The sequence below is a fragment of the Bombina bombina genome, chromosome 1, assembly GCF_027579735.1.
Source record: "Bombina bombina isolate aBomBom1 chromosome 1, aBomBom1.pri, whole genome shotgun sequence".
Lineage (NCBI taxonomy): Eukaryota > Metazoa > Chordata > Amphibia > Anura > Bombinatoridae > Bombina > Bombina bombina.
This window is the reverse complement of record NC_069499.1, coordinates 1,364,290,216-1,364,313,167: the sequence shown is the minus strand read 5'-3', so window position 1 is coordinate 1,364,313,167 and position 22,952 is coordinate 1,364,290,216. Positions and strand designations below refer to the sequence as shown.

Below are 22,952 nucleotides of genomic sequence, written 5' to 3'. Positions count from 1 at the left end.
ATCATGATGGCCATGTAGACCACCCCCGAGAGGCCTGGAAGTAGCAGGGATGAAAGTGCTAAGAATAGTACTACTTTAAACAACCGAGTTAGCCATGGGTCTTAGTCCAAGACCGCATGTTTTTTTTTTTGGTTTGGTGCGGCTAATCATGCAGGCCATATAGACATCCCACCATTAGGTGTTGTAACAGGTATTAAACTAATAAGAACAGTGCTACTTAACACAACCTAGTTACCATGGGTCCCAGACCGCATGTCTTGTTATTATATTTTGTAAGGGTAATCATGCAGGCCATATAGACCTCCCCCGGTAGGGTGAGTAACAGGTATTAAAATTCTAAGAACAGTACTACTTAACACAACCTTACCATGGGTCCCAGAGCATATGTCTTATTATTATATTTTGTTAGGGTAATCATGCAGGCCATATAGACCTCCCCCGATAGGGTGAGTAACAGGTATTAAAATGCTAAGAACAGTACTACTTAACACAAACTTACCATGGGTCCCAGAGCATGTCTTATTATTATATTTTGTTAGGGTAATCATGCAGGCCATATAGACCTCCCCCGATAGGGTGAGTAACAGGTATTAAAATGCTAAGAACAGTACTACTTAACACAACCTTACCATGGGTCCCAGACCCAGAGCAGATGTCTTATTATTATATTTTGTAAGGGTAATCATGCAGGCCTTATAGACCTCCCCCGATAGGGGGAGTTACAGAGATTAAAGTGCTAAGAATAGTACTACTTAAAACACAACCTAGTTACCATGGGTCCCAGATCGCATGTCTTATTATTATATTTTGTCAGGGTAATCATGCAGGCCATATAGACCTCCCCCGATAGGGGGAGTTACAGGGATTAAAGTGCTAAGAATAGTACTACTTAACACAACCTAGTTACCATGGGTCCCAGACCGCATGTTTAATTATTATACTTTGTCAGGGTAATTATATATCTAACAAATCTATCTATTTCTCTTCTATCGATTCTATCTAACTATCAATCTATGTATATCTATCTATCCTATCTATCTATCTTCTGTCCGGACTGTTTTGAGACAGCCACTTGTGTTTTGGACAAATTTGAAGTAGGAGGACAGACAAATCACAGGGATTAAACTGGGAAGAATAGTAATACTTAAGGAAACCTAGTTATACCAGAACCACCATGGGTCCCAGACCGCATGTTTGGTTGTTAAACTTTGTCAGGGTAATCATGCAGGCCATATAGACCTCCCCCAATAGGGGGAGTTACAGGGATGAAAGTGCTAAGAATAGTACTACTTTACACAACCTAGTTACCATGGCTCCCAGCCGCATGTCTTGTTATTATATTTTGTCAGGGTAATTATGCAGGCCATATAGACCTCCCCTGATAGGGGGAGTAACAGGGATTAAAGTGCTTAGAAAAGTACTACTTAACACAACCTAGTTACCATGGGTCCCAGACCGCGTGTCTTGTTGTTATACTTTGTCATGGTAATAATGCAGGCCATATAGACCTCCCCCGATAGGAGGAGTTACAGGGATGAAAGTGCTAAGAATAGTACTACTTTACACAACCTAGTTACCATGGGTCCCAGACCGCATGTTTAATTATTATACTTTGTCAGGGTAGTTATATATCTAACAAATTTATCTATTTATCTTCTATCGATTCTATCTAACTATCAATCTATGTATATCTATCTATCCTATCTATCTATCTTGTGTCCGACTGTTTTGAGACAGCCACTTGTGTTTTTGACAAATTTGAAGTAGGAGGACATACCAATCACAGGGATTAAACTGCGAAGAATAGTAATACTTAAGAAAACCTAGTTATACCAGTGCCACCATGGGTCCCAGACCGCATGTTTTGTTATTATACTTTGTCAGGGTAATCATGCAGGCCATATAGACCTCCCCCGATAGGGGGAGTTACAGGGATGAAAGTGCTAAGAATAGTACTACTTAACACAACCTAGTTACCATGGGTCCCAGAACGCATGTTTTGTTGTTATACTTTGTCAGGTTAATGATGCAGGCTATATAAACCTCCCTTGATAGGGGAAGTAACATGGATTAAAGTGCTAAGAATAGTACAACTTAACACAACCTAGTTAACATTAACAGTGGTTCCCAGACTGCATGTCTTGTTATTAGATTTTGCCAGGATAATCAGCCAGGCCATATAGACCGCCCCCGATAGGGGGAGTAACAGGGATTAAAGTGCTAAGAATAGTAAAAATTAACACAACCTAGTTAACAGTGGTTCCCAGACCGCATGTCTTGTTGTTATATTTTGCCAGGATAATCAGGCACGCCATATAGACCTCCCCCGATAGGGGGAGTAACAGGGATTAAAGTGCTAAGAATAGTACTACTTAACACAACCTAGTTACCATGGGTCCATGACCGCATGTTTTGTTATTATACTTTGTCAGGGTAATCATGCAGGCCATATAGAACTCCACCGAAAGGGGGAGTAAGAGGGATTAAACTGCTAAGAAAAGTTTTACTTAACACAACCTAGTTACCATGGGTCCCAGACCGCGTGTCTTGTTGTTATACTTTGTCATGGTAATCATGCAGGCCATATAGACCTCCATCGATAGGGGGAGTTACAGGGATGAAAGTGCTAAGAATAGTACTACTTTACACAACCTAGTTACCATGGGTCACAGACCGCATGTTTAATTATAATACTTTGTCAGGGTAATTATATATCTAACAAATCTATCTATTTTTCTTCTATCGATTCTATCTATCAATCTATGTATATCTATCTATCCTATCTATCTCGTGTCCGGACTGTTTTGAGACAGCCACTTGTGTTTTTGACAAATTTGAAGTAAGAGGACAGACCAATCATCTTCTTCCATCTCCCGGGTCCAAAAATGCAGGCCATATAGACCTCCGCCTATAGGGGGAGTAACAGGTTGTAGTAAACTGCTAAGAATAGTACTACTTAGCACACCACGGGTCACAGACCGCATGTCTTATTGTTATACTCTGTCAGGGAAATTATATATATTTCAAATCTATCTATTTATCTATCAAATCGATCTAACTATCAAACGTATCTATCAATTGCATATTGCATCTATTGATCGATGTAATTCGTATCTATAGAATGTATATTACATATTTTGGTTGATGTCATTCGTATCTATCAAATGTATATTGCATCTTTGGATCGATAACATTCGTATCTATCAAATGGATATTGCATCTATTGATCGATTTAATTCGTATCTATCAAATGTATATTGCATCTATTGATCTATGTAATTTGTATCGATCATATGTATATTGCATCGATTGAGCTATGTAATCTATGTATCTATCTATCAAATCTATCTATCTCGTTGTTGTGCAAATGGACTGTTTGCGGTTGTTTGCGGTGCGTTACACTTGGAGTTTGCTCTGTCACTGTGAAGCGACCGGAACCCTTACACTACCTGATAGATACGACATCATAACTGATGTTTAAAAGTACGTTATTGCAAGCAATTTAGGAATATTAGGTGATTTAGGCCCTTTATGGGTTAAAAGCAGACTCTGCATCAACTATGTAATTTTCCATGGGAGTTTTGACATGGATCCCCCTCCGGCATGCCACAGTCCAGGTGTTAGTCCCCTTGAAACAACTTTTCCATCACTATTGTGGCCAGAAAGAGTCCTTGTAGGTTTTAAAGTTCGCCTGCCTATTGAAGTCAATACCGGAAGTTCGAGTCCGCCGTTCGCGAACCGAAATTTTTAAGTTCGCAACATCACTATCTCTGACCACCAGCTGGAAATAGAGACTGGCAGATATCAGACCAAATGAAGACCCAGGGCAGCCAGACAATGTGCACAGTGTGACAGTGGGGACATAGAGACTGAAGCGCACTTTCTCTTCTACTGTACAAGATACAAACTTTTAAGGGATAAATACTTCTAAAAAATAATGAAAGAAAGAACAGACTTCCCACAGATGTCTGAACAAGAAAGACTATGTGTACTCTTAGGAGGAAAAAACAAAGCTACAAGTATAGTAGCAAAATATGTAGCAGACTGTCACATGATCAGAACCCCCAATCAGATTAAATGAACTGTTACCATATTTACCCACTATACTCCTACTTTATAAATTGTTATTGATCTGTTTTATTGTAACATATTACTTTGGAAACACATGTAATAATTTAATGGTAATAAAGGAAATGTAAGGAAAATTGCCTGGAATGCACATAAGTATTAAGGCCAAGACGGAGGAGTGGGAGTGCTCTGTTGTGTGTGTGAAACAATGTTGCAGATAGAGAGGAGGGGTTCCAGCTTACCTTTTTAAGCCCTGTACAGGAAGCACAAGTCCTCTTTCTGCTGGTTTCTTCAAAGTTTTCCTCACCCTGTCTCTCCCTTTTTATTGTTTTAGGCGGCAATCGTTAGGGGGATTCATCTCTTTGGTGGTCCCTAGGATTAGGGGTGTCCAAGGCATGATGAGGGCTAGCCAGCCTATTTCTGTAAGCCCGAGGACGTTAAGTTTCAGCTCCCCAGGTGTTCAATGTGGTTTGCACCTTATTGACCCTGGTCCTACTGGTACGGAGTGGTGGGTTTGCACCCTGGGCTAGCGGGTGGACAGTGTCCCGGGGCAGGATGTGATCGTGGTAGAGTGACTGCTACTTCCGGCCAGGGGTGAAGTCCTCAGACGCGTGTCTGTGGTGTTCCCTGCCCGTGTGATTCGAAGCCGAGAACTCCCTAAGCCTTTCCAGTATTGAGCTACGCTCTGCTTCCTCTCCTGCGCCCTGGTACTGCCCATCTTGTTAGCATGGGTTACTACGTACCTGATTGCCGCCACCCTGGTCCATGTTTATTCATGCTGGTCGTTTGGTTCCTGTGTTGCCACAATAAACGTGACCTGCAGGTTTTATAACCAAGAAGTTGTCTGTGTTTTATTTCTTTGTTAGAAATTTAGTTAAAGGTTTACATTAAACTTAAGAATGTAAATAGTTAAATTATGGTGATTCTTCCCACAGAGGAGGATATGGCATTTAATTCCTCAAGTATTCTTGACTTGACTTGACTTGACAGCTGGAGGCTGTCTGCTCTCGCACGGAACTAATAGTGGTGAATGAAGGTAGCAGCAGCGGGGGTTGGGCTGTCACAGTATGGAGAAGACAGCCGACAAGGGAGGTATGTTTATTACCTTAAAAAATGCTGTCTCTTTTTTTGCTGCTGGTCTTCTTTCTTTAATGCATTGTCAGTAATGAATGCTGTGTCGCCAGCAAGCTTTTACTGCTATTTCTGACACTTTTGAAAAGAGTGGGGAAAGGGGAGCAGACATGGGGCTGGGACTTAGTAGCAGTAGTATATATATATATATTTATATATATATATATATATATATATATACACACACATATATATATATATATATATATACACACACACGCACACACACACATATATATATATATATATATATATTTATATAAGTTTTGGTTCGCACCACTTCATCTAATATCTGACTCTTAAGTTAATATCAGAACCACCCTGTGCAGCGAAGTACAAGCCCCTTTAATGGTTACAAATGTTGCAGCTTCAATCAAAGTGTAACGTCTGAAGGAAGTAAATTGGATATACATTATCCTTCATAGACATACTTACAGCATACAAATATTGGCCAATATTAACTTTATAAGTGGGCACTGGGCCCACGCTCGTGCTTTAAATATATTTCAAAACCGGTTCTTTATTTTTCTTGATGTTATTTCATATAAACATATTGCAATTGTGATTTCTTTTTATGTCGTTATTTCCAAAGATTTATATGGAGTATATACATAATTGTGAGTAATTGTGCATAGAAATTTGTGGAGTTTAAAGGGACATTGCCCTCTGTATGGATAACTAGCTCATTGGTGATTTTTTTCCTAGATTCTGGTGCTGGATATAGGGAACTTTTAGTGTGGGAATTACTTTCCCATACACTCATGTTTAAGTATTGTATGTATATATATATATATATATAATATAATATATGTGTGTGTGTATGTATGTATGTATATATATATATATATGTATATATATATGTGTGTATGTGTATATATATATATATATTTATATGTGTGCATTTATATATTTATATTTATATGTGTGTGTGTATATATATATATGTATATATATAAAAATGTGCATACTGCTTTTTGTATTTTCCAAAATGTCTGTATCATGCATTTGAAAAAGGAGGTGGAATACCTCCGAAACGTTATGCATTCTTAACTTAAGTATTTATTAAATGTTAAGTTTTATCTGAACCAGTGAGTGCCTTTTTTCTACGTATATACATTGGATCATTTTTTGAAGTGCACCCTGGAAGCTGTTACATTTGTATATGGAGTGCCTTTCTGAATGACTCTAACATATATATATATATATATGTGTGTGTGTGTGTGACCTGACCAGAGTGAATGCAAGCCCTGGTGAACATCTACTAAAAGACATTTTTGTTTTCACACCCTGCCCCAAAAATATTGGGGTCGATCCAATAAAAATTGTCGCCCGCAAAAGCTGGCGACGCCAATATTTGCGCGGGTTTGGTATCCTATATACGGCGTAACCTAGAAGTTACGCGCATATATTTCTGCCGTCGCCCGTAGTTTTTTGGGCCATAGGCAGGTATACCAAACCCACGCAGTTTGGTATCCAATATACAGCGTAAGGACTTACGTGGCGAAAATGGAGAAATCTTACTCCATTTTCACCTCGCCACAAAAAGCAGCCGTAAGAAGCCTTACGCTGACTATTGGAGCCCCGTAACTCCCTAAACTGGCTGCTAAAATAAACCTAACACCTAACGCATGCGCAATGTCTATCTCCCTGTCAACCGCGATCTGCTAAATAAAACCTAACACCTAACGCATGCGCAATGTCTATCTCCCTGTCAACCGCGATCTGCTAAATAAAACCTAACACCTAACGCATGTGCAATGTCTATCTCCCTGTCAACCGCGATCCCCCGCCGCAATCCCTAATAAAGTATTTAACCCCTAAACCGCTGCCATCTACATAAACTAACCCCCTACTGTGAGCCCCTAAAACCGCCACCATCTAACTGATCTATCCCCTAATGTGAACCCCTTACACCGCCGCCATCTATATTAAAATTATTAACCCCTAATTTAATCTACCTACCCCGCCGCCAGCTATATTATCTATATTAACCCTAAGTATATTATAGTTAATATAGTTATTATATTATATATATTAACTATATTAACCCTAATTATATTAGGATTAATATAGTTAATATAGTTACTATAGTATTTATATAAACTATATTAACTCTATCTAACCCTAACAACCCTAACTAAATTCTTATTAAATAAATCTAATTCATATTATAAACTAAAATATTCCTATTTAAATCTAAATACTTACCTATAAAATAAACTCTAAGATAGCTACAATGTAATTAATAATTACATTGTAGCTATGTTAGGGTTTATATTTATTTTACAGGTAAATTGTTAATTATTTTAACTAGGTATAATAGCTATTAAATAGTTATTAACTATTTAATAGCTACCTAGTTAAAATAATTACCCAATTACCTGTAAAATAAATCCTAACCTAAGTTACAAATATACCTACACTATCAATAAATTAAATAAACTACAAATATCTATCTAAAAATACAATTAAATAAACTAAACTAAATTACAAAAAACAAACAAACACTAAATTACAAAAAATAAAAAAAAGATTACAAGATTTTTAAGCTAATTACACCTATTCTAAGCCCCCTAATAAAATAATACAGCCCCCCAAAATAAAAAAATTCCCTACCCTATTCTAAATTAAAAAAAGTTCAAAGCTCTTTTACCTTACCAGCCCTTAAAAGGGCCTTTTGTGGGGGCATGCCCCAAAGAAAACTGCTCTTTTGCCTGAAAAGAAAAACACAATACCACCCCCCAACATTACAACCCACCACCCACATACCCCTAATCTAACCCAAACCCCCCTTAAATAAACCTAACACTACCCCCCTGAAGATCTCCCTACCTTGTATTCACCCAGCCGGGCCGAACTCCTCATCCGATCCGGGCAATGTCTTCCAGCAAGCGGCAGTGAAGTCTTCTTCCATCCGGGCGATGTCTTGAAGCAAACGGCAGAGAGTCTTCTTCCATTGGCGATGTCTTCAAGCAAATCGGCATCTTCAATCTTCTTTCTTCGCTCCTCCGCCGCGGAGCATCCATCCGGCACGACGACTTCCTGACGAATGAGGTTCCTTTAAATGACGTCATCCAAGATGGCGTCCGTCGAATTCCGATTTGCTGATAGGATTCTAGACATCGCCCGGATGGAAGAAGACTTCACTGCCGCTTGCTGGAAGACATCGCCCGGATCGGATGAGGAGTTCGGCCCGGCTGGGTGAATACAAGGTAGGGAGAACTTCAGGGGGGTAGTGTTAGGTTTATTTAAGGGGGGTTTGGGTTAGATTAGGGGTATGTGGGTGGTGGGTTGTAATGTTGGGGGGTGGTATTGTGTTTTTTTTTCAGGCAAAAGAGCAGTTTTCTTTGGGGCATGCCCCCACAAAAGGCCCTTTTAAGGGCTGGTAAGGTAAAAGAGCTTTGAACTTTTTTTTAATTTAGAATATGGTAGGGAAATTTTTTATTTTGGGGGGCTTTATTATTTTATTAGGGGGCTTAGAATAGGTGTAATTAGCTTAAAAATCTTGTAATCTTTTTTTTATTTTTGTAATTAAGTGTTTTTTTTTTTGTAATTTAGTTTAGTTTATTTAATTGTATTTTTAGATAGATATTTGTAGTTTATTTAATTTATTGATAGTGTAGGTGTATTTGTAACTTAGGTTAGGATTTATTTTACAGGTAATTGGGTAATTATTTTAACTAGGTAGCTATTAAATAGTTAATAACTATTTAATAGCTATTATGCCTAGTTAAAATAATTATCAATTTACCTGTAAAATAAATATAAACCCTAACATAGCTATAATGTAATTATTAATTATATTGTAGCTATCTTAGGGTTTATTTTATAGGTAAGTATTTAGATTTAAATAGGAATATTTTAAATAATAATATTAGATTTATTTTAATAAGAGTTTAGTTAGGGACGTTAGAGTTAGATAGGGTTGTTATACTTAATATATATATATATATATATATATATATATATATATATATATTATAAAACGATATTAACTATATTAACCCTAATATAATTAGGGTTAATATAGTTAATATATATAATATAATAATTATATTAACTATATTAACCCTAATATAATTAGGGTTAATATAGTTAATATAGCTGGCGGCGGTGTAGGGGGATTAGATTAGGGGTTAATAATTTTAAAATAGATAGCGGCGGGGTAGGGGCTCACTTTAGGGGGTTATAGATTTAATATAGCTGGTGGCGGTTTAGGGGTTAATAACTTTATTAGGTTGCGGCGGGGTTTGGGAGCGGCGGTTTAGGGGTTAATACATATTTAATGTTAGGATAGTGAGGGGGGATAGCGGATAGAGGGTTAGACGTGTCGGGCTATGTTAGGGAGGCGTGTTAGACGTGTCGGGCTATGTTAAGGAGGCGTGTTAGACAGTGCGGGTGATTTAGACTTTAGTCAGGTTTTGTAGGCGCCGGCAGTTTCTAACGTGCCGTAAGTCACTGGCGACGCCAGAAATTTGTACTTGCGCAGATTTCTGGACATCGCTGGTTTGTCAGACTTACGGCACTTTAGCATCTGACGGCGCCGTATATGGGATAGCTCGAGTTGCGAGCTGAAACTGCGGGCGACGCGGGTTCCCTCGCTTGCGCAGCAAACTACGATCTATATCGGATCGCGCCCATTATGTCTAAAAAAAGGCCTTAAACCTGGGAGTGGGGGTGGGGGCAGCAGAATTTTAGTGCCTAGGGCAACACAAAACCTAAATATGTCACTGCTCACACTGTATCCTGGCTACATTCACACAACCTGCACTCATATTGTACCCTGCCTATATTCACACAGCCTGCCCTCACACTGTACCGCAAACACAGCCAGCACTTACACTGTACCCTACCTACATTCTTACAGCCACTGCACTTACACTGTACCGCAAGCACAGCCAGCACTTACACTGTACCCTGCTTACATTCATACAGCCTCTGCTGCACTTACACTGTACCGCAAACACAGCCAGGAGCACTTACACTGTACCCTAATGCACTTACACTGTACTGCAAACACAGCCAGCACTTACACTGTACCCTGCCTACATTCATACAGCCTCTGCACTTACACTGTACCGCAAACACAGCCAGCACTTACACTGTACCCTACCTACATTCATACAGCCTCTGCACTTACACTGTACTGCAAACACAGCCAGGAGCACTTACACTGTACCCTACCTACATTCTTACAGCCTCTGCACTTACACTGTACCGCAAACACAGCCAGCACTTACACTGTACCCTACCTACATTTATACAGCCTCTGCACTTACACTGTACCACAAACACAGCCAGCGCTTACACTGTATCCTACCTACATTCATACAGCCTCTGCACTTACACTGTACTGCAAACACAGCCAGCACTTACACTGTACCCTACCTACATTCATACAGCCTCTGCACTTACACTGTACTGCAAACACAGCCAGCACTTACACTGTACCGCAAACACAGCCAGCACTTACACTGTACCCTACCTACATTTATACAGCCTCTGCACTTACACTGTACCACAAACACAGCCAGCGCTTACACTGTATCCTACCTACATTCATACAGCCTCTGCACTTACACTGTACTGCAAACACAGCCAGCACTTACACTGTACCCTACCTACATTCATACAGCCTCTGCACTTACACTGTACTGCAAACACAGCCAGCACTTACACTGTACCGCAAACACAGCCAGCACTTACACTGTACCCTACCTACATTTATACAGCCTCTGCACTTACACTGTACCGCAAACACAGCCAGCACTTAAACTAAACCCTGCTTCAATAACACATCATGCATTCACACTTCTATTTTACATTGGCCTCTTACTAAGCTTGCACTACATTGTTTATTATATCTTCTGTGCTTAATCAGCCAGCATTTAGATTGCTTTCATGTCCCAGCTGTAATGGTACTGGCACCAGAACTACCCATACCCTTGTGCTTGCAAGGTGTTCATCTGACCTGTATTAGTAAATTCAGAATTTACCATGTTCCAGTAAATTGCATTGTTTACATTAGTGATGTCGCGAACATAGCATGTTCGCGTTCGCCTCGGCGGGCGAACATATGCAATGTTCGATCCGCCCCCTATTCGTCATCATTGAGTAAACTTTGACCCTGTACCTCACAGTCAGAAGACACATTCCAGCCAATCAGCAGCAGACCCTCCCTCCCAGACCCTCCCACCTCCTTGACAGCATCCATTTTAGATTCATTTGGAAGCTGCATTCTTAGTGAGAGGAGGGACAGTGTAGCTGCTGCTGATTTAATAGGGTAATCGATAGCTAGGCTAGTGTATTCAGTGTCCACTACAGTCCTGAAGGACTCATCTGATCTCTGCTACAAGGACAGCACCCTAAAAGCCCTTTTTAGGGCTAGAACATTAGTCTGCTTTTTTTTCCCCTGTGTAATCTAATTTCCTGCCTGCCAGCGTGTGTGTCAGGCTCACAGCGTATACTGTGCCCACTTGCCCAGTGCCTCCATTCATATCTGGTGTAACAGTAGTGTACATTTAAAAAAAACAACACTTTTTTGACTGTGAAATAATAGCAGACAGCTGCCAGTACCCAAGATGGCCACCAATAAGGCAGATGGAGAGGGTGAGAGAGCTGTTTTGGGGGGGATCAGGGAGTTTGGGGGCTAATGAGGGATGCTACACCACAGCATATGTAAATATGCTATAAAAAATTAAAAAAATTAAAGAAACCTTTTATTTTAGTACTGGCAGACTTTCTGCCAGTACTTAAGATGGCGGGGACAATTGTGGGGTGGGGGAGGGAAGGGAGCTGTTTGGGAGGGATCAGGGGGTCTGATGTGTCAGGTCAGGTGGGAGGCTGATCTCTACACTAAAGCTAAAATTAACCCTGCAAGCTACCTACAAACTACCTAATTAACCCCTTCACTGCTAGCCATAATACAAATGTGATGTGCAGCAGCATTTAGCGGCCTTCTAATTATCAGAAAGCAACGCCAAAGTCATATATGTCTGCTATTTCTGAACAAAGGGGATCCCAGAGAAGCATTTACAACCATTTGTGCCATAATTGCACAAGCTGTTTGTAAATAATTTCTGTGAGAAACCTAAAATTGCGATTTTTTTTTTTTTTTTTTTTAATTTGATCGCATTTGGCGGTGAAATGGTGGCATTAAATATACCAAAATGGGCCTAGATCAATAATTTGGGTTGTCTACTACACTACACTTAAGCAAAAATTAACTCTACAAGCTGCCTACATGCTCCCTAATTAACCCCTTCACTGCTGGGCATAAAACACGTGTGGTGCGCAGTGGCATTTAGCAGCCTTCTAATTACCAAAAAGCAACGCCAAAGCCATATAAGTCTGCTATTTCGGAACAAAGGGGATCCCAGAGAAGCATTTACAATCATGCATGCCATAATTGCATAAGTTGTTTGTAAATAATTTCTGTGAGAAACCTAAAGTTTGTGAAAAAGTGAACAATTTTTTTTATTTGATCGCATTTGGCGGTGAAATGGTGGCATTAAATATACCAAAATGGGCCTAGATCAATACTTTGGGTTGTATACTACGCTACACTTAAGCTAAAATTAACTCTACAAGCTGCCTACATGCTCCCTAATTAACCCCTTCACTGCTGGGCATAAAACACGTGTGGTGCGCAGTGGCATTTAGCAGCCTTCTAATTACCAAAAAGCAACGCCAAAGCCATATAAGTCTGCTATATCTGAACAAAGGGGATCCCAGAGAAGCATTTACAATCATGCATGCCATAATTGCATAAGTTGTTTGTAAATAATTTCCGTGAGAAACCTAAAGTTTGTGAAAAAGTGAACAATTTTTTTTTATTTGATCGCATTTGGCGGTGAAATGGTGGCATGAAATATACCAAAAAGGGCCTAGATCAATACTTTGGGTTGTCTACTACACTACACTTAAGCTAAAATTAACTCTACAAGCTCCCTACATGCTCCCTAATTAACCCCTTCACTGCTGGGCATAAAACACGCGTGGTGCGCAGTGGCATTTAGCAGCCTTCTAATTACCAAAAAGCAACGCCAAAGCCATATAAGTCTGCTATAATGGCATGTCTGGCACACAGTGTTGGGGCAAGGGTCCATATGACCACTGATACCTGGTCTGCAAAGCATGGTCAGGGCAGGTATATCACCTACACTGTGCACTGTGAAGCGGGTGTAACCCTTTCACTACCAGATCGATACAACATCATACCTGATGTTTTAAAGCATGTTATTCCAAACAATTTAGGAATGTTAGGTGATTTATGCCCTTTATGGATTAAAACCAGACTCTGCATCAACTATGTAATTTTCCATGGGAGTTTTGCCATGGATCCCCCTCCGGCATGCCACAGTCCAGGTGTTAGTGCCCTTGAAACAACTTTTCCATCACTATTGTGGCCAGAAAGAGTCCCTGTGGGTTTTAAAATTTGCCTGCCTATTGAAGTCTATGGCGGTTTGCCCGGTTCGCCAGTTCGCAAACTTTTGCGGAGGTTCACGTCCGTTGTTCGCAAACCCAAGTTTTTAGGTTCGCGACATCACTAGTCTACATCATTGTCTCACTTGATACTCAAGCAGGATATGATGAATGTATACCCAGGGGATAGTCAGGTCATCTAATGAGAATGTTACACAAAATGAATTTAAGAAATACAGAATTGTCAATTAGTCTTAGTTCACAGTGTTTTCATTTTAAAAATACATGAAAGTTTTTCCTAAGAGAAATGATTGGGAAACACTTATATGAGTCAGGGACATACTAATTGTGACATTGCATTTTAGAACATGTAATTTTTGCATTATTGATCCTAGCTAACCATGTGTTCAACCGCCTTAAAGGGTTTATCTCATAGGTAAAATCCTTCTCAGGAAATGCAAGCATTGAAGCTCCTACACAGGACATTGCCAGTGATGTGTGACTGAGCAATTGCTGTTCCTGATTGGCTAACCAGCGTTATTCTGCTCAGGGTTTAAACACAATAGTAATCTAGGGTCAGATGTGCATTTTATTATATGCATGGATTGAGTTTTCTCTGAAACAAAGCAAAATGAACCCATTCACTAAAACAAGTCAAGTGATTGTAATATGTCTTTTATATTTATATATTTTTATTTTTTGGTATATATATTCTCCGTGTGATATAGTATAATAACTTTACTTAGATTAACGTTTTCGGGGTCACCCCCGTCCTCAGACCTTACCAAACAAGTGATATAGTGAACTATTTAAATGTTTACCTGGTGACGATCCTACCAGGGTCTGTGGCGTCCTCCTAGCGCAACTGCGCATGCGCAAGAGTAAATACAGAGGCCCTGGAGGTTCAAAAGAGTCACCAAGTCAAAAGTCGTAAAACAATGTGAAAATAAAACAACAGTGATAACATAAAATATTAAAAGCACAGAGCACAAGTACACTGAAATGGTAACTGATGGAAATTCCTATATTAATATGATGTAAACATACATTATTAGTAAGCGTATCAGGTATACCTAAATGTTAAGTTGCGGTGTATGGCGATATAGAACAAGTAATGGCATGCAGAGGAGGTGTCCGGATATCACATGACACTCTGTATAGGGACAGCAAAAAACTCATAATATGCAGATAAGTTGTTAAACACTAATGTGTCCAGCCAATAACTAATACCGCTGTTACGGCGACTGTTGCTAGGCAACCATACACAATGCCAGCACAGCCACACAGCTGGCATTATTATTTTAACTATGTAGCTATTAAATAGTTATTAACTATTTAATAGCTATTGTACCTAACTAAAATAAATACAAAGTTGCCTGTAAAATAAATATAAATCCTAAAATAGCAACAATATAATTATTCGTTATATTGTAGCTATATTAGGGTTTATGTTACAGGTAAGTATTTAGCTTTAAATAGGATTAATTTATTTAATAAGATGTATTTTATTTCGTTAGATTTAAATTATATTTAATTTAGGGGGGTGTTAGGGTTAGGGTTAGACTTAGCTTTAGGGGTTAATACATTTATTATAGTAGCGGCGAGGTCCTGCCAGCAGATTAGGGGTTAATACTTGGAGTTAGGTGTCGACGATGTTAGGGAGGACAGATTAGGGGTTAATACTATTTATTATAGGGTTTTTGAGTCATGAGTGAGGCGGATTAGGGGTTAATACATTTATTATAGTAGCCGTGAGGTCCGGTTGGCAGATTAGGGGTTAATAAGTGTAGGTAGGTAGCGGCGACGTTGGGGGGGGGGGGGGCAGATTAGGAGGTAATAAATATAATATAGGGGTTGGCGGTGTTAGGGGCAGCAGATTAGGGGTACATAGGGATAACGTAGGTTATGGCGGTGTACGGAGCAGCAGATTAGGGGTTAAAAATATTATGCAGGGGTCAGCGATAGCGGGGGTGGCAGATTAGGGGTTAATAAGTGTAAGGTTAGGGGTGTTTAGACTCGGGGTTCATGTTAGGGTGTTAGGTGCAGACTTAGGAAGTGTTTCCCCATAGGAAACAATGGGGCTGCGTTAGGAGCTGAACGCTGCTTTTTTGCAGGTTCTTTTCCAGCTCAAAGTGCCCCATTGTTTCCTATGGGGGAATCGTGCAGGAGCACGTTTTTGAAGCTGGCCGCGTCCGTAAGCAACGCTGGTATTGAGAGTTGCAGTGGCGGTAAATTTTGCTCTACGCTCCCTTTTTGGAGCCTAACGCAACCCTTCAGAGAACTCTAAATACCAACGTTGTTTAAAAGCTGCGGGGGAAAAAAGACACGAGCAGCTAACGCACCCATTCTAACGCAAAACTCTAAATCTAGGCATAAGACATTAGAGGGGTAAACCCCAATTATGTAAAAGTAACAATGAATACACAAGGGGTTAACAGCGCTCTCAAGTCCTTATAAAAACAGAGTAGTATGTAGTTGATATGTATGTGTATACAATATCAGTGATATGGATAACCAATATTCCTAGGATATAGACAATGTCAATGGAAGTCCATTTTATGCTTTAAGTGTAATGAATACCCTTACCAGAATTTACCTCAATCGTATGAGGTAAGTTGCCGCACTGGAAGGTATGCTTGGTTCTTTGTGGTAGATTAATTCTGGATACCAGTGTATGCTTCTATGGTTTCATCCACCTCTTGGAGTATGTGGGGATTTGGTTCCTCCAATGGTAGTCTCCCAAACTTCGTGAGTGGAGGTGCTCGTCGCCTCTTGGAGTGTGCAGTCTTGGTATATAATGTGATGTCCTCAAACACTTTGAGGTATGTTAACAACAATGAATGTACAAATTGTCCTTTTGGAGATGCACAGTATAGTGTTTCCAATTTGTTGCAAACAATGATTTCAAATAAGCATAAGTCTGGTATGGATACCACAAAGTAATGTTAGAGTAAAAAATAAAGCAATAAATGATGTACGTAAAGTGCTAAAATCTGAGGAAGGAGGAGAATCTGCATCCTTTGAAACGCGTCACGGTATTGTTATAGGGTATCGGACTACCCGATTTTAGCACTTTATGTACATCATTTATTGCTTTATTTTTTACTCTAACATTACTTTGTGGTATCCATACCGGACTTATGCTTATTTGAAAGATATATATAGATATATATCTGCAAATAAATGTAGCCACATCTCAGAATTAAGAATACAGTAAATACCAATCCATATTAATTTAGAGCTAGATGTATATTAACCCCTTAATGACCGCAGCACTTTTCCATTTTCTGTCCGTTTGGGACCAAGGCTATTTTTACATTTTTGAGGTGTTTGTGTTTAGCTGTAATTTTCCTCTTACTCATTTACTGTACCCACACATATTATATACCGTTTTTATCGCCATTAAATGGACTTTCTAAAGATACCATTATTTTCATCATATCTTATAATTTACTATAAAAAAAATTATAAAATATGAGGAAAAAATGGAAAAAAACACACTTTTTCTAACTTTGACCCCCAAAATCTGTTACACATCTACAACCACCAAAAAACACCCATGCTAAATAGTTTCTAAATTTTGTCCTGAGTTTAGAAATACCCAATGTTTACATGTTCTTTGCTTTTTTTGCAAGTTATAGGGCCATAAATACAAGTAGCACTTTGCTATTTCAAAACCACTTTTTTTCAAAATTAGCGCTAGTTACATTGGAACACTAATATCTTTCAGGAATCCCTGAATATCCATTGACATGTATATATTTTTTTTTAGAAGACATCCCAAAGTATTGATCTAGGCCCATTTTGGTATATTTCATGCCACCATTTCACCGCCAAATGCGATCAAATAAAGAAAATTGTTCACTTTTTCACAATTTTTTTCACAAACTTTAGGTTTCTCACTGAAATTATTTACAAACAACTTATGTAATTATAGCATAAATGGTTGTAAATGCTTCTCTGGGATACCCTTTGTTCAGAAATAGCAGACATATATGGCTTTGGCTTTGCTTTTTGGTAATTAGAAGGCTGCTAAATGCCACTGCGCACAATACGTGTATTATGCCCAGCAGTGAAGGGGTTAATTAGGGAGCATGTAGGGAGCTTCTAGGGTTAATTTTAGCTTTAGTGTAGTGTAGTAGACAACCCCAAGTATTGATCTAGGCCCATTTTGGTATATTTCATGCCACCATTTCACCGCCAAATGCGATCAAATAAAAAAAAACGTTAATTTTTTCACAATTTTAGGTTTCTCACTGAAATTATTTACAAACAGCTTGTGCAATTATGGCACAAATGGTTGTAAATGCTTCTCTGGGATGTCCTTTGTTCAGAAATAGCAGACATATATGACTTTGGCGTTGCTTTTTGGTAATTAGAAAGTCGCTAAATGCTGCTGCGCATCACACGTGTATTATGGCTAGCAGTGAAGGGGTTAATTAGGTAGTTTGTAGGGAGCTTGCAGGGTTAATTTTAGCTTTAGTGTAGATATCAGCCTCCCACCTGACACATCCCACCCCCTGATCCCTCCCAAACAGCTCCCTTCCCTCCCCCACCCCACAATTGTCCCCGCCATCTTAAGTACTGGCAGAAAGTCTGCCAGTACTAAAATAAAAGTTTTTTTTTGTTTTTTTCTAAAAGAAAAAAAAAAGCATATTTACATATGCTGTGTTTAGGATCCCCCCTTAGCCCCCAACCTCCCTGATCCCCCCAAAACAGCTCTCTAAGCCTCCCCCTCTGCCTTATTGGGGGCCATCTTGGGTACTGGCAGCTGTCTGCCAGTACCCAGTTTGCACACAAACAAATGTTTATTTTTTTATTTTTTTTTATTTTTTTTGCAGGGCACCCCACGGTCCCCCACGGACCAACCCCCACCACCTAAATGACTCCTAAGGTTTTTTTTTACATTCTAAGTCCCACTTTTATTTTGTTTTGGGACACATTTTTCTGTAGTGTAGCGGTTCCCACCCGCTCCCTCCCAGTGCACGCGCCCGCCCCCGCCCCCTCGTGCACGTGCGCGCGCCCGCGCGCGCCCCCGGACTCCCCCGCCCACGATCCCGCCCCCCTCCACATGACCAGGGCCATCGATGGCCGCCACCCACCTCCCACACCGGCTCCCACCCACCAACGATACCGGCCATCGATGTCCGGTGCAGAGAGGGCCACAGAGTGGCTCTCTCTGCATCGGATGGCCGTAGAAGGTTATTGCAGGATGCCTCCATATCGAGGCATCACTGCAATAACCGGAAAGCAGCTGGAAGCGAGCAGGATCGCTTCCAGCTGCTTTCCACACCGAGGACGTGCAGGGTACGTCCTCAGGCGTTAACTGCCTTTTTTCTGAGGACGTACCCTGCACGTCCTCAGTCATTAAGGGGTTAATGAATAAATGCATCCACATTTAGTCTCTTTTTAATCCCATAGGGGACTCTAGTATTAAATTCTATTATCCAAAATACTTCTCTCTTTAGTAATAGATCAGTTCTATTTCCCCCTCTAGCTGTTTTTTGTACACTATCTATACCAATAAATGAGAAATATTTGGTTCCTTTGCCATGTAGTATAAAATGTTTAGTGTTTAGCTACCGGAGTCTTAGCTTCTTTTTCTTCTAAAGATAGGAGATGTTGTCTAATTCTTTCTTTCAAAGTTCTGGTGGTGATCCCTACATATTGTAAAAGACAACATTGACAGGTAATTAGATATATAACAAATAGTGATGTCGCGAACCTAAAAGTTTGCGTTCGCGAACGGCGAACGCAAACTTCCGCAAACGTTCACGAACGGGAGACCCGCCATAGACTTCAATAGGCAGGCGAATTTTAAAACCCACAGGGACTCTTTCTGGCCACAATAGTGATGGAAAAGTTGTTTCAAGGGGACTAACACCTGGACTGTGGCATGCCGGAGGGGGATCCATGGCAAAACTCCCATGGAAAATTACATAGTTGATGCAGAGTCTGGTTTTAATCCATAAAGGGCATAAATCACCTAACATTTCTAAATACCCAATATGGCCCCAAATAAGACAGAGGGGGAAGGTTAGGAAGCTGTTTTGGGGGGATCAGGGAGGTTGGGGGCTAAGGGGGGGGATCCTACACAACAGCATATGTAAATATGCTAAAAGAATATATTTAAAAAAAAAGATACCTTTTATTTTAGTACTGGCAGACTTTCTGCCAGTACTTAAGATGGCGGGGACAATTGTGGGGTGGGGAGGGAAGAGAGCTCTTTGGGAGGGATCACGGGGGTCTGATGTGTCAGGTGGGAAGCTGATCTCTACACTAAAGCTAAAATTAACCCTGCAAGCTCCCTACAAGCTACCTAATTAACAACTTCACTGCTGGGCATAATTCATGTGTTGTGCGCAGTTGCATTTAGTGGCCTTCTAACTACCAAAAAGCAACGCCAAAGCCATATATGTCTGCTATTTCTGAACAAAGGGGATCCCAGAGAAGCATTTACAACCATTTGTGCCATAATTGCACAAGCTGTTTGTAAATAATTTCAGTGAGAAACCTAAAGTTTGTGAAAAAGTTGACTATTTTTTTTAATTTGATCGCATTTGGCGGTGAAATGGTGGCATGAAATATACCAAAATGGGCCTAGATCAATACTTGGGGTTGTCGTCTTCACTACACTAAAGCTAAAATTAACCCTACAAGCTCCCTAATTAACCCCTGCACTGCTGAGCATAATACACGTGTGGTGCGCAGCGGCATTTAGCGGCCTTCTAATTACCAAAAAGCAATACCAAAGCCATATATGTCTGCTATTTCTGAAAAAAGGGGATCCCAGAGAAGCATTTACAACCATTTGTGCCATAATTGCACAAAATATTTGTAAATTATTTCAGTGAGAAACCTAAAATTTGGAAAAATGTAACGTTTTTTTTTTTATTTGATCGCATTTGGCGGTGAAATGGTGGCATGAAATATGCCAAGATGGGCCTAGATCAATACTTAGGGTTGTCTACTACACTACACTAAAGCTAAAATTACCCCAAAAAGCTCCCTACATGCTCCCTAATTAACCCCTTCACTGCTGGACATAATACACGTGTGGTGCGCAGTGGGATTTAGCGGCCTTCTAATTATCAAAAAGCAACGTCAAAGCCATATAAGTCTGCTATTTCTGAACAAAGGGGATCCCAGAGAAAAATGTACAACCATTTATGCCATAAATTATTGCACAAGCTATTTGTAAATAATTTCAGTGAGAAACCTTATGTTTGTGAAAAAATTTGTGAAAAAAGTGAACAATTTTTTTTATTTGATCGCATTTGGTGGTGAAATGGTGGCATGAAATATACCAAAATGGGCCTAGATCAATACTTTGGGATGTCTTCTAAAAAAAAATATGTACATGTCAATGGCTGTTCAGGGATTCCTGACAGATATCAGTGTTCCAATGTAACTAGCGCTAATTTTGAAAAAAAAAAAATGGTTTGGAAATAGCAAAGTGCTACTTGTATTTATGGCCCTATAACTTGCAAAAAAGCAAAGAACATGTAAACATTGGGTATTTCTAAACTCAGGACAAAATTTAGAAACTATTTAGCATGGGTGTTTTTTGGTGGTTGTAGATGAGTAACAGATTTTGGGGGTCAAATTTAAAAAAAGTGTGTTTTTTTCCATTTTTTCCTCATATTTTATAATTTTTTTATAGTAAATTATAGGATATGATGAAAATAATGGTATCTTTAGAAAGTCCATTTAATGGCGAAAAAAATGGTATAAAATATGTGTGGGTACAGTAAACGAGTAAGAGGAAAATTACAGCTAAACACAAACACCGCAGAAATGTAAAAATAGCCCTGGTCCCAAATGGACAGAAAATGGAAAAGTGCTATGGTCATTAAGGGGTTAATGTACACTACTCTTACACCAGATATGAGTTGCACTGGTGTGAAACTGGAGGAAACTGACTGCTATTATTTCACAGTCAAAAAAGTGTTGTTTTTTTAAATGTACACTACTGTTACACCAGATATAAGTGGTGGCACTGGGCAAGTGGGCCACAGTATACGCTGTGAGCCTGACACACACGCTGGCAGGCAGGCAACTGCAATTAGATTACACAGGGAAAAAAAAGCAGACTGATGTTCTAGCCCTAAAAAGGGCTTTTTGGGGTGCTGTCCTTACAGCAGAGATCAGATGAGTCCTTCAGGACTTTTAGTGGACACTGAATACACTAGCCTAGCTATCGATTTCCCTATTAAATCAGCAGCAGCTACACTGTCCGTCCTCTCACTAAGAATGCAGCTTCCAAATGAATCTAAAATGGATGCTGTCCAGGAGGTAGGAGGGTCTGGGAGGGAGGGTCTGCTGCTGATTGGCTGGAATGTGTCTGCTGACTGTGAGGTACAGGGTCAAAGTTTTACTCAATGATGACGAATAGGGGGTGGATCGAACATAACATATGTTCGCCCGCCGTGGCGAACGCGAACAAGCTATGTTCGCCGGGAACTATTCGTCGGCGAACTATTCGCGACATCACTAATAACAAATTGTGTAGTACAATCTATCCTACTTCTAATATCATATCTTTTTCCTGTATTCATAGAACTAAAGGTTTTATCTTTTTGAGTAAATATACAACTTTTACAGGGTACATGGCCACAATCATAGAAACTATTAGTCGGATTAAGCCACTTAGATCTGAATTTTGTTTTTTCTTTATCTGACATATCCCTTTTAGTGATATCTCCCAGAGTTTGTGCCCTTTTTGCTATAAATTTCAATTTTTTCTTGTTAGTAATAGATTTGAGATTATCATCCACATGTAATATGGGTAAATTCCTAGAGATAATATCACATATCTCAGTATATTGTAGACTATATTTAGTGATAAATAATATATTATCATCTTGTATTCTGGTTCTTAAACTTTTTGTATTATGAAAAAGTGTAGTCCTATCTATTTTAGATACTTGTAGTTGAATTTCTGAAAGACTTTTTCTATTATACTCTCTCAATGTTAGTCTTTCGGGGAATTCATCTGCCTGTTTAAGATACATAGCCATACAGGGAGTGCAGAATTATTAGGCAAGTTGTATTTTTGAGGATTAATTTTATTATTGAACAACAACCATGTTCTCAATGAACCCAAAAAACTCATTAATATCAAAGCTGAATAGTTTTGGAAGTAGTTTTTAGTTTGTTTTTAGTTATAGCTATTTTAGGGGGATATCTGTGTGTGCAGGTGACTATTACTGTGCATAATTATTAGGCAACTTAACAAAAAACAAATATATACCCATTTCAATTATTTATTTTTACCAGTGAAACCAATATAACATCTCAACATTCACAAATATACATTTCTGACATTC

General features: G+C 39.5%; 1 protein-coding gene across 1 annotated transcript in view; it reads left to right on the top strand.

Annotated features, from left to right (window-relative positions):
- The first annotated feature begins 5,068 nt into the window (after nucleotides 1–5,068).
- Nucleotides 5,069–22,952, top strand: part of LOC128650180 (methanethiol oxidase-like) — a 167,696-nt gene continuing 149,812 nt past the window's right edge. Inside the window, exon 1 of the mRNA XM_053703924.1 lies at nucleotides 5,069–5,160. Within this exon, the coding sequence (XP_053559899.1) occupies nucleotides 5,136–5,160 (25 nt within the window). The 5' untranslated portion in view covers nucleotides 5,069–5,135. The remainder of the gene's footprint in view (nucleotides 5,161–22,952) is intronic.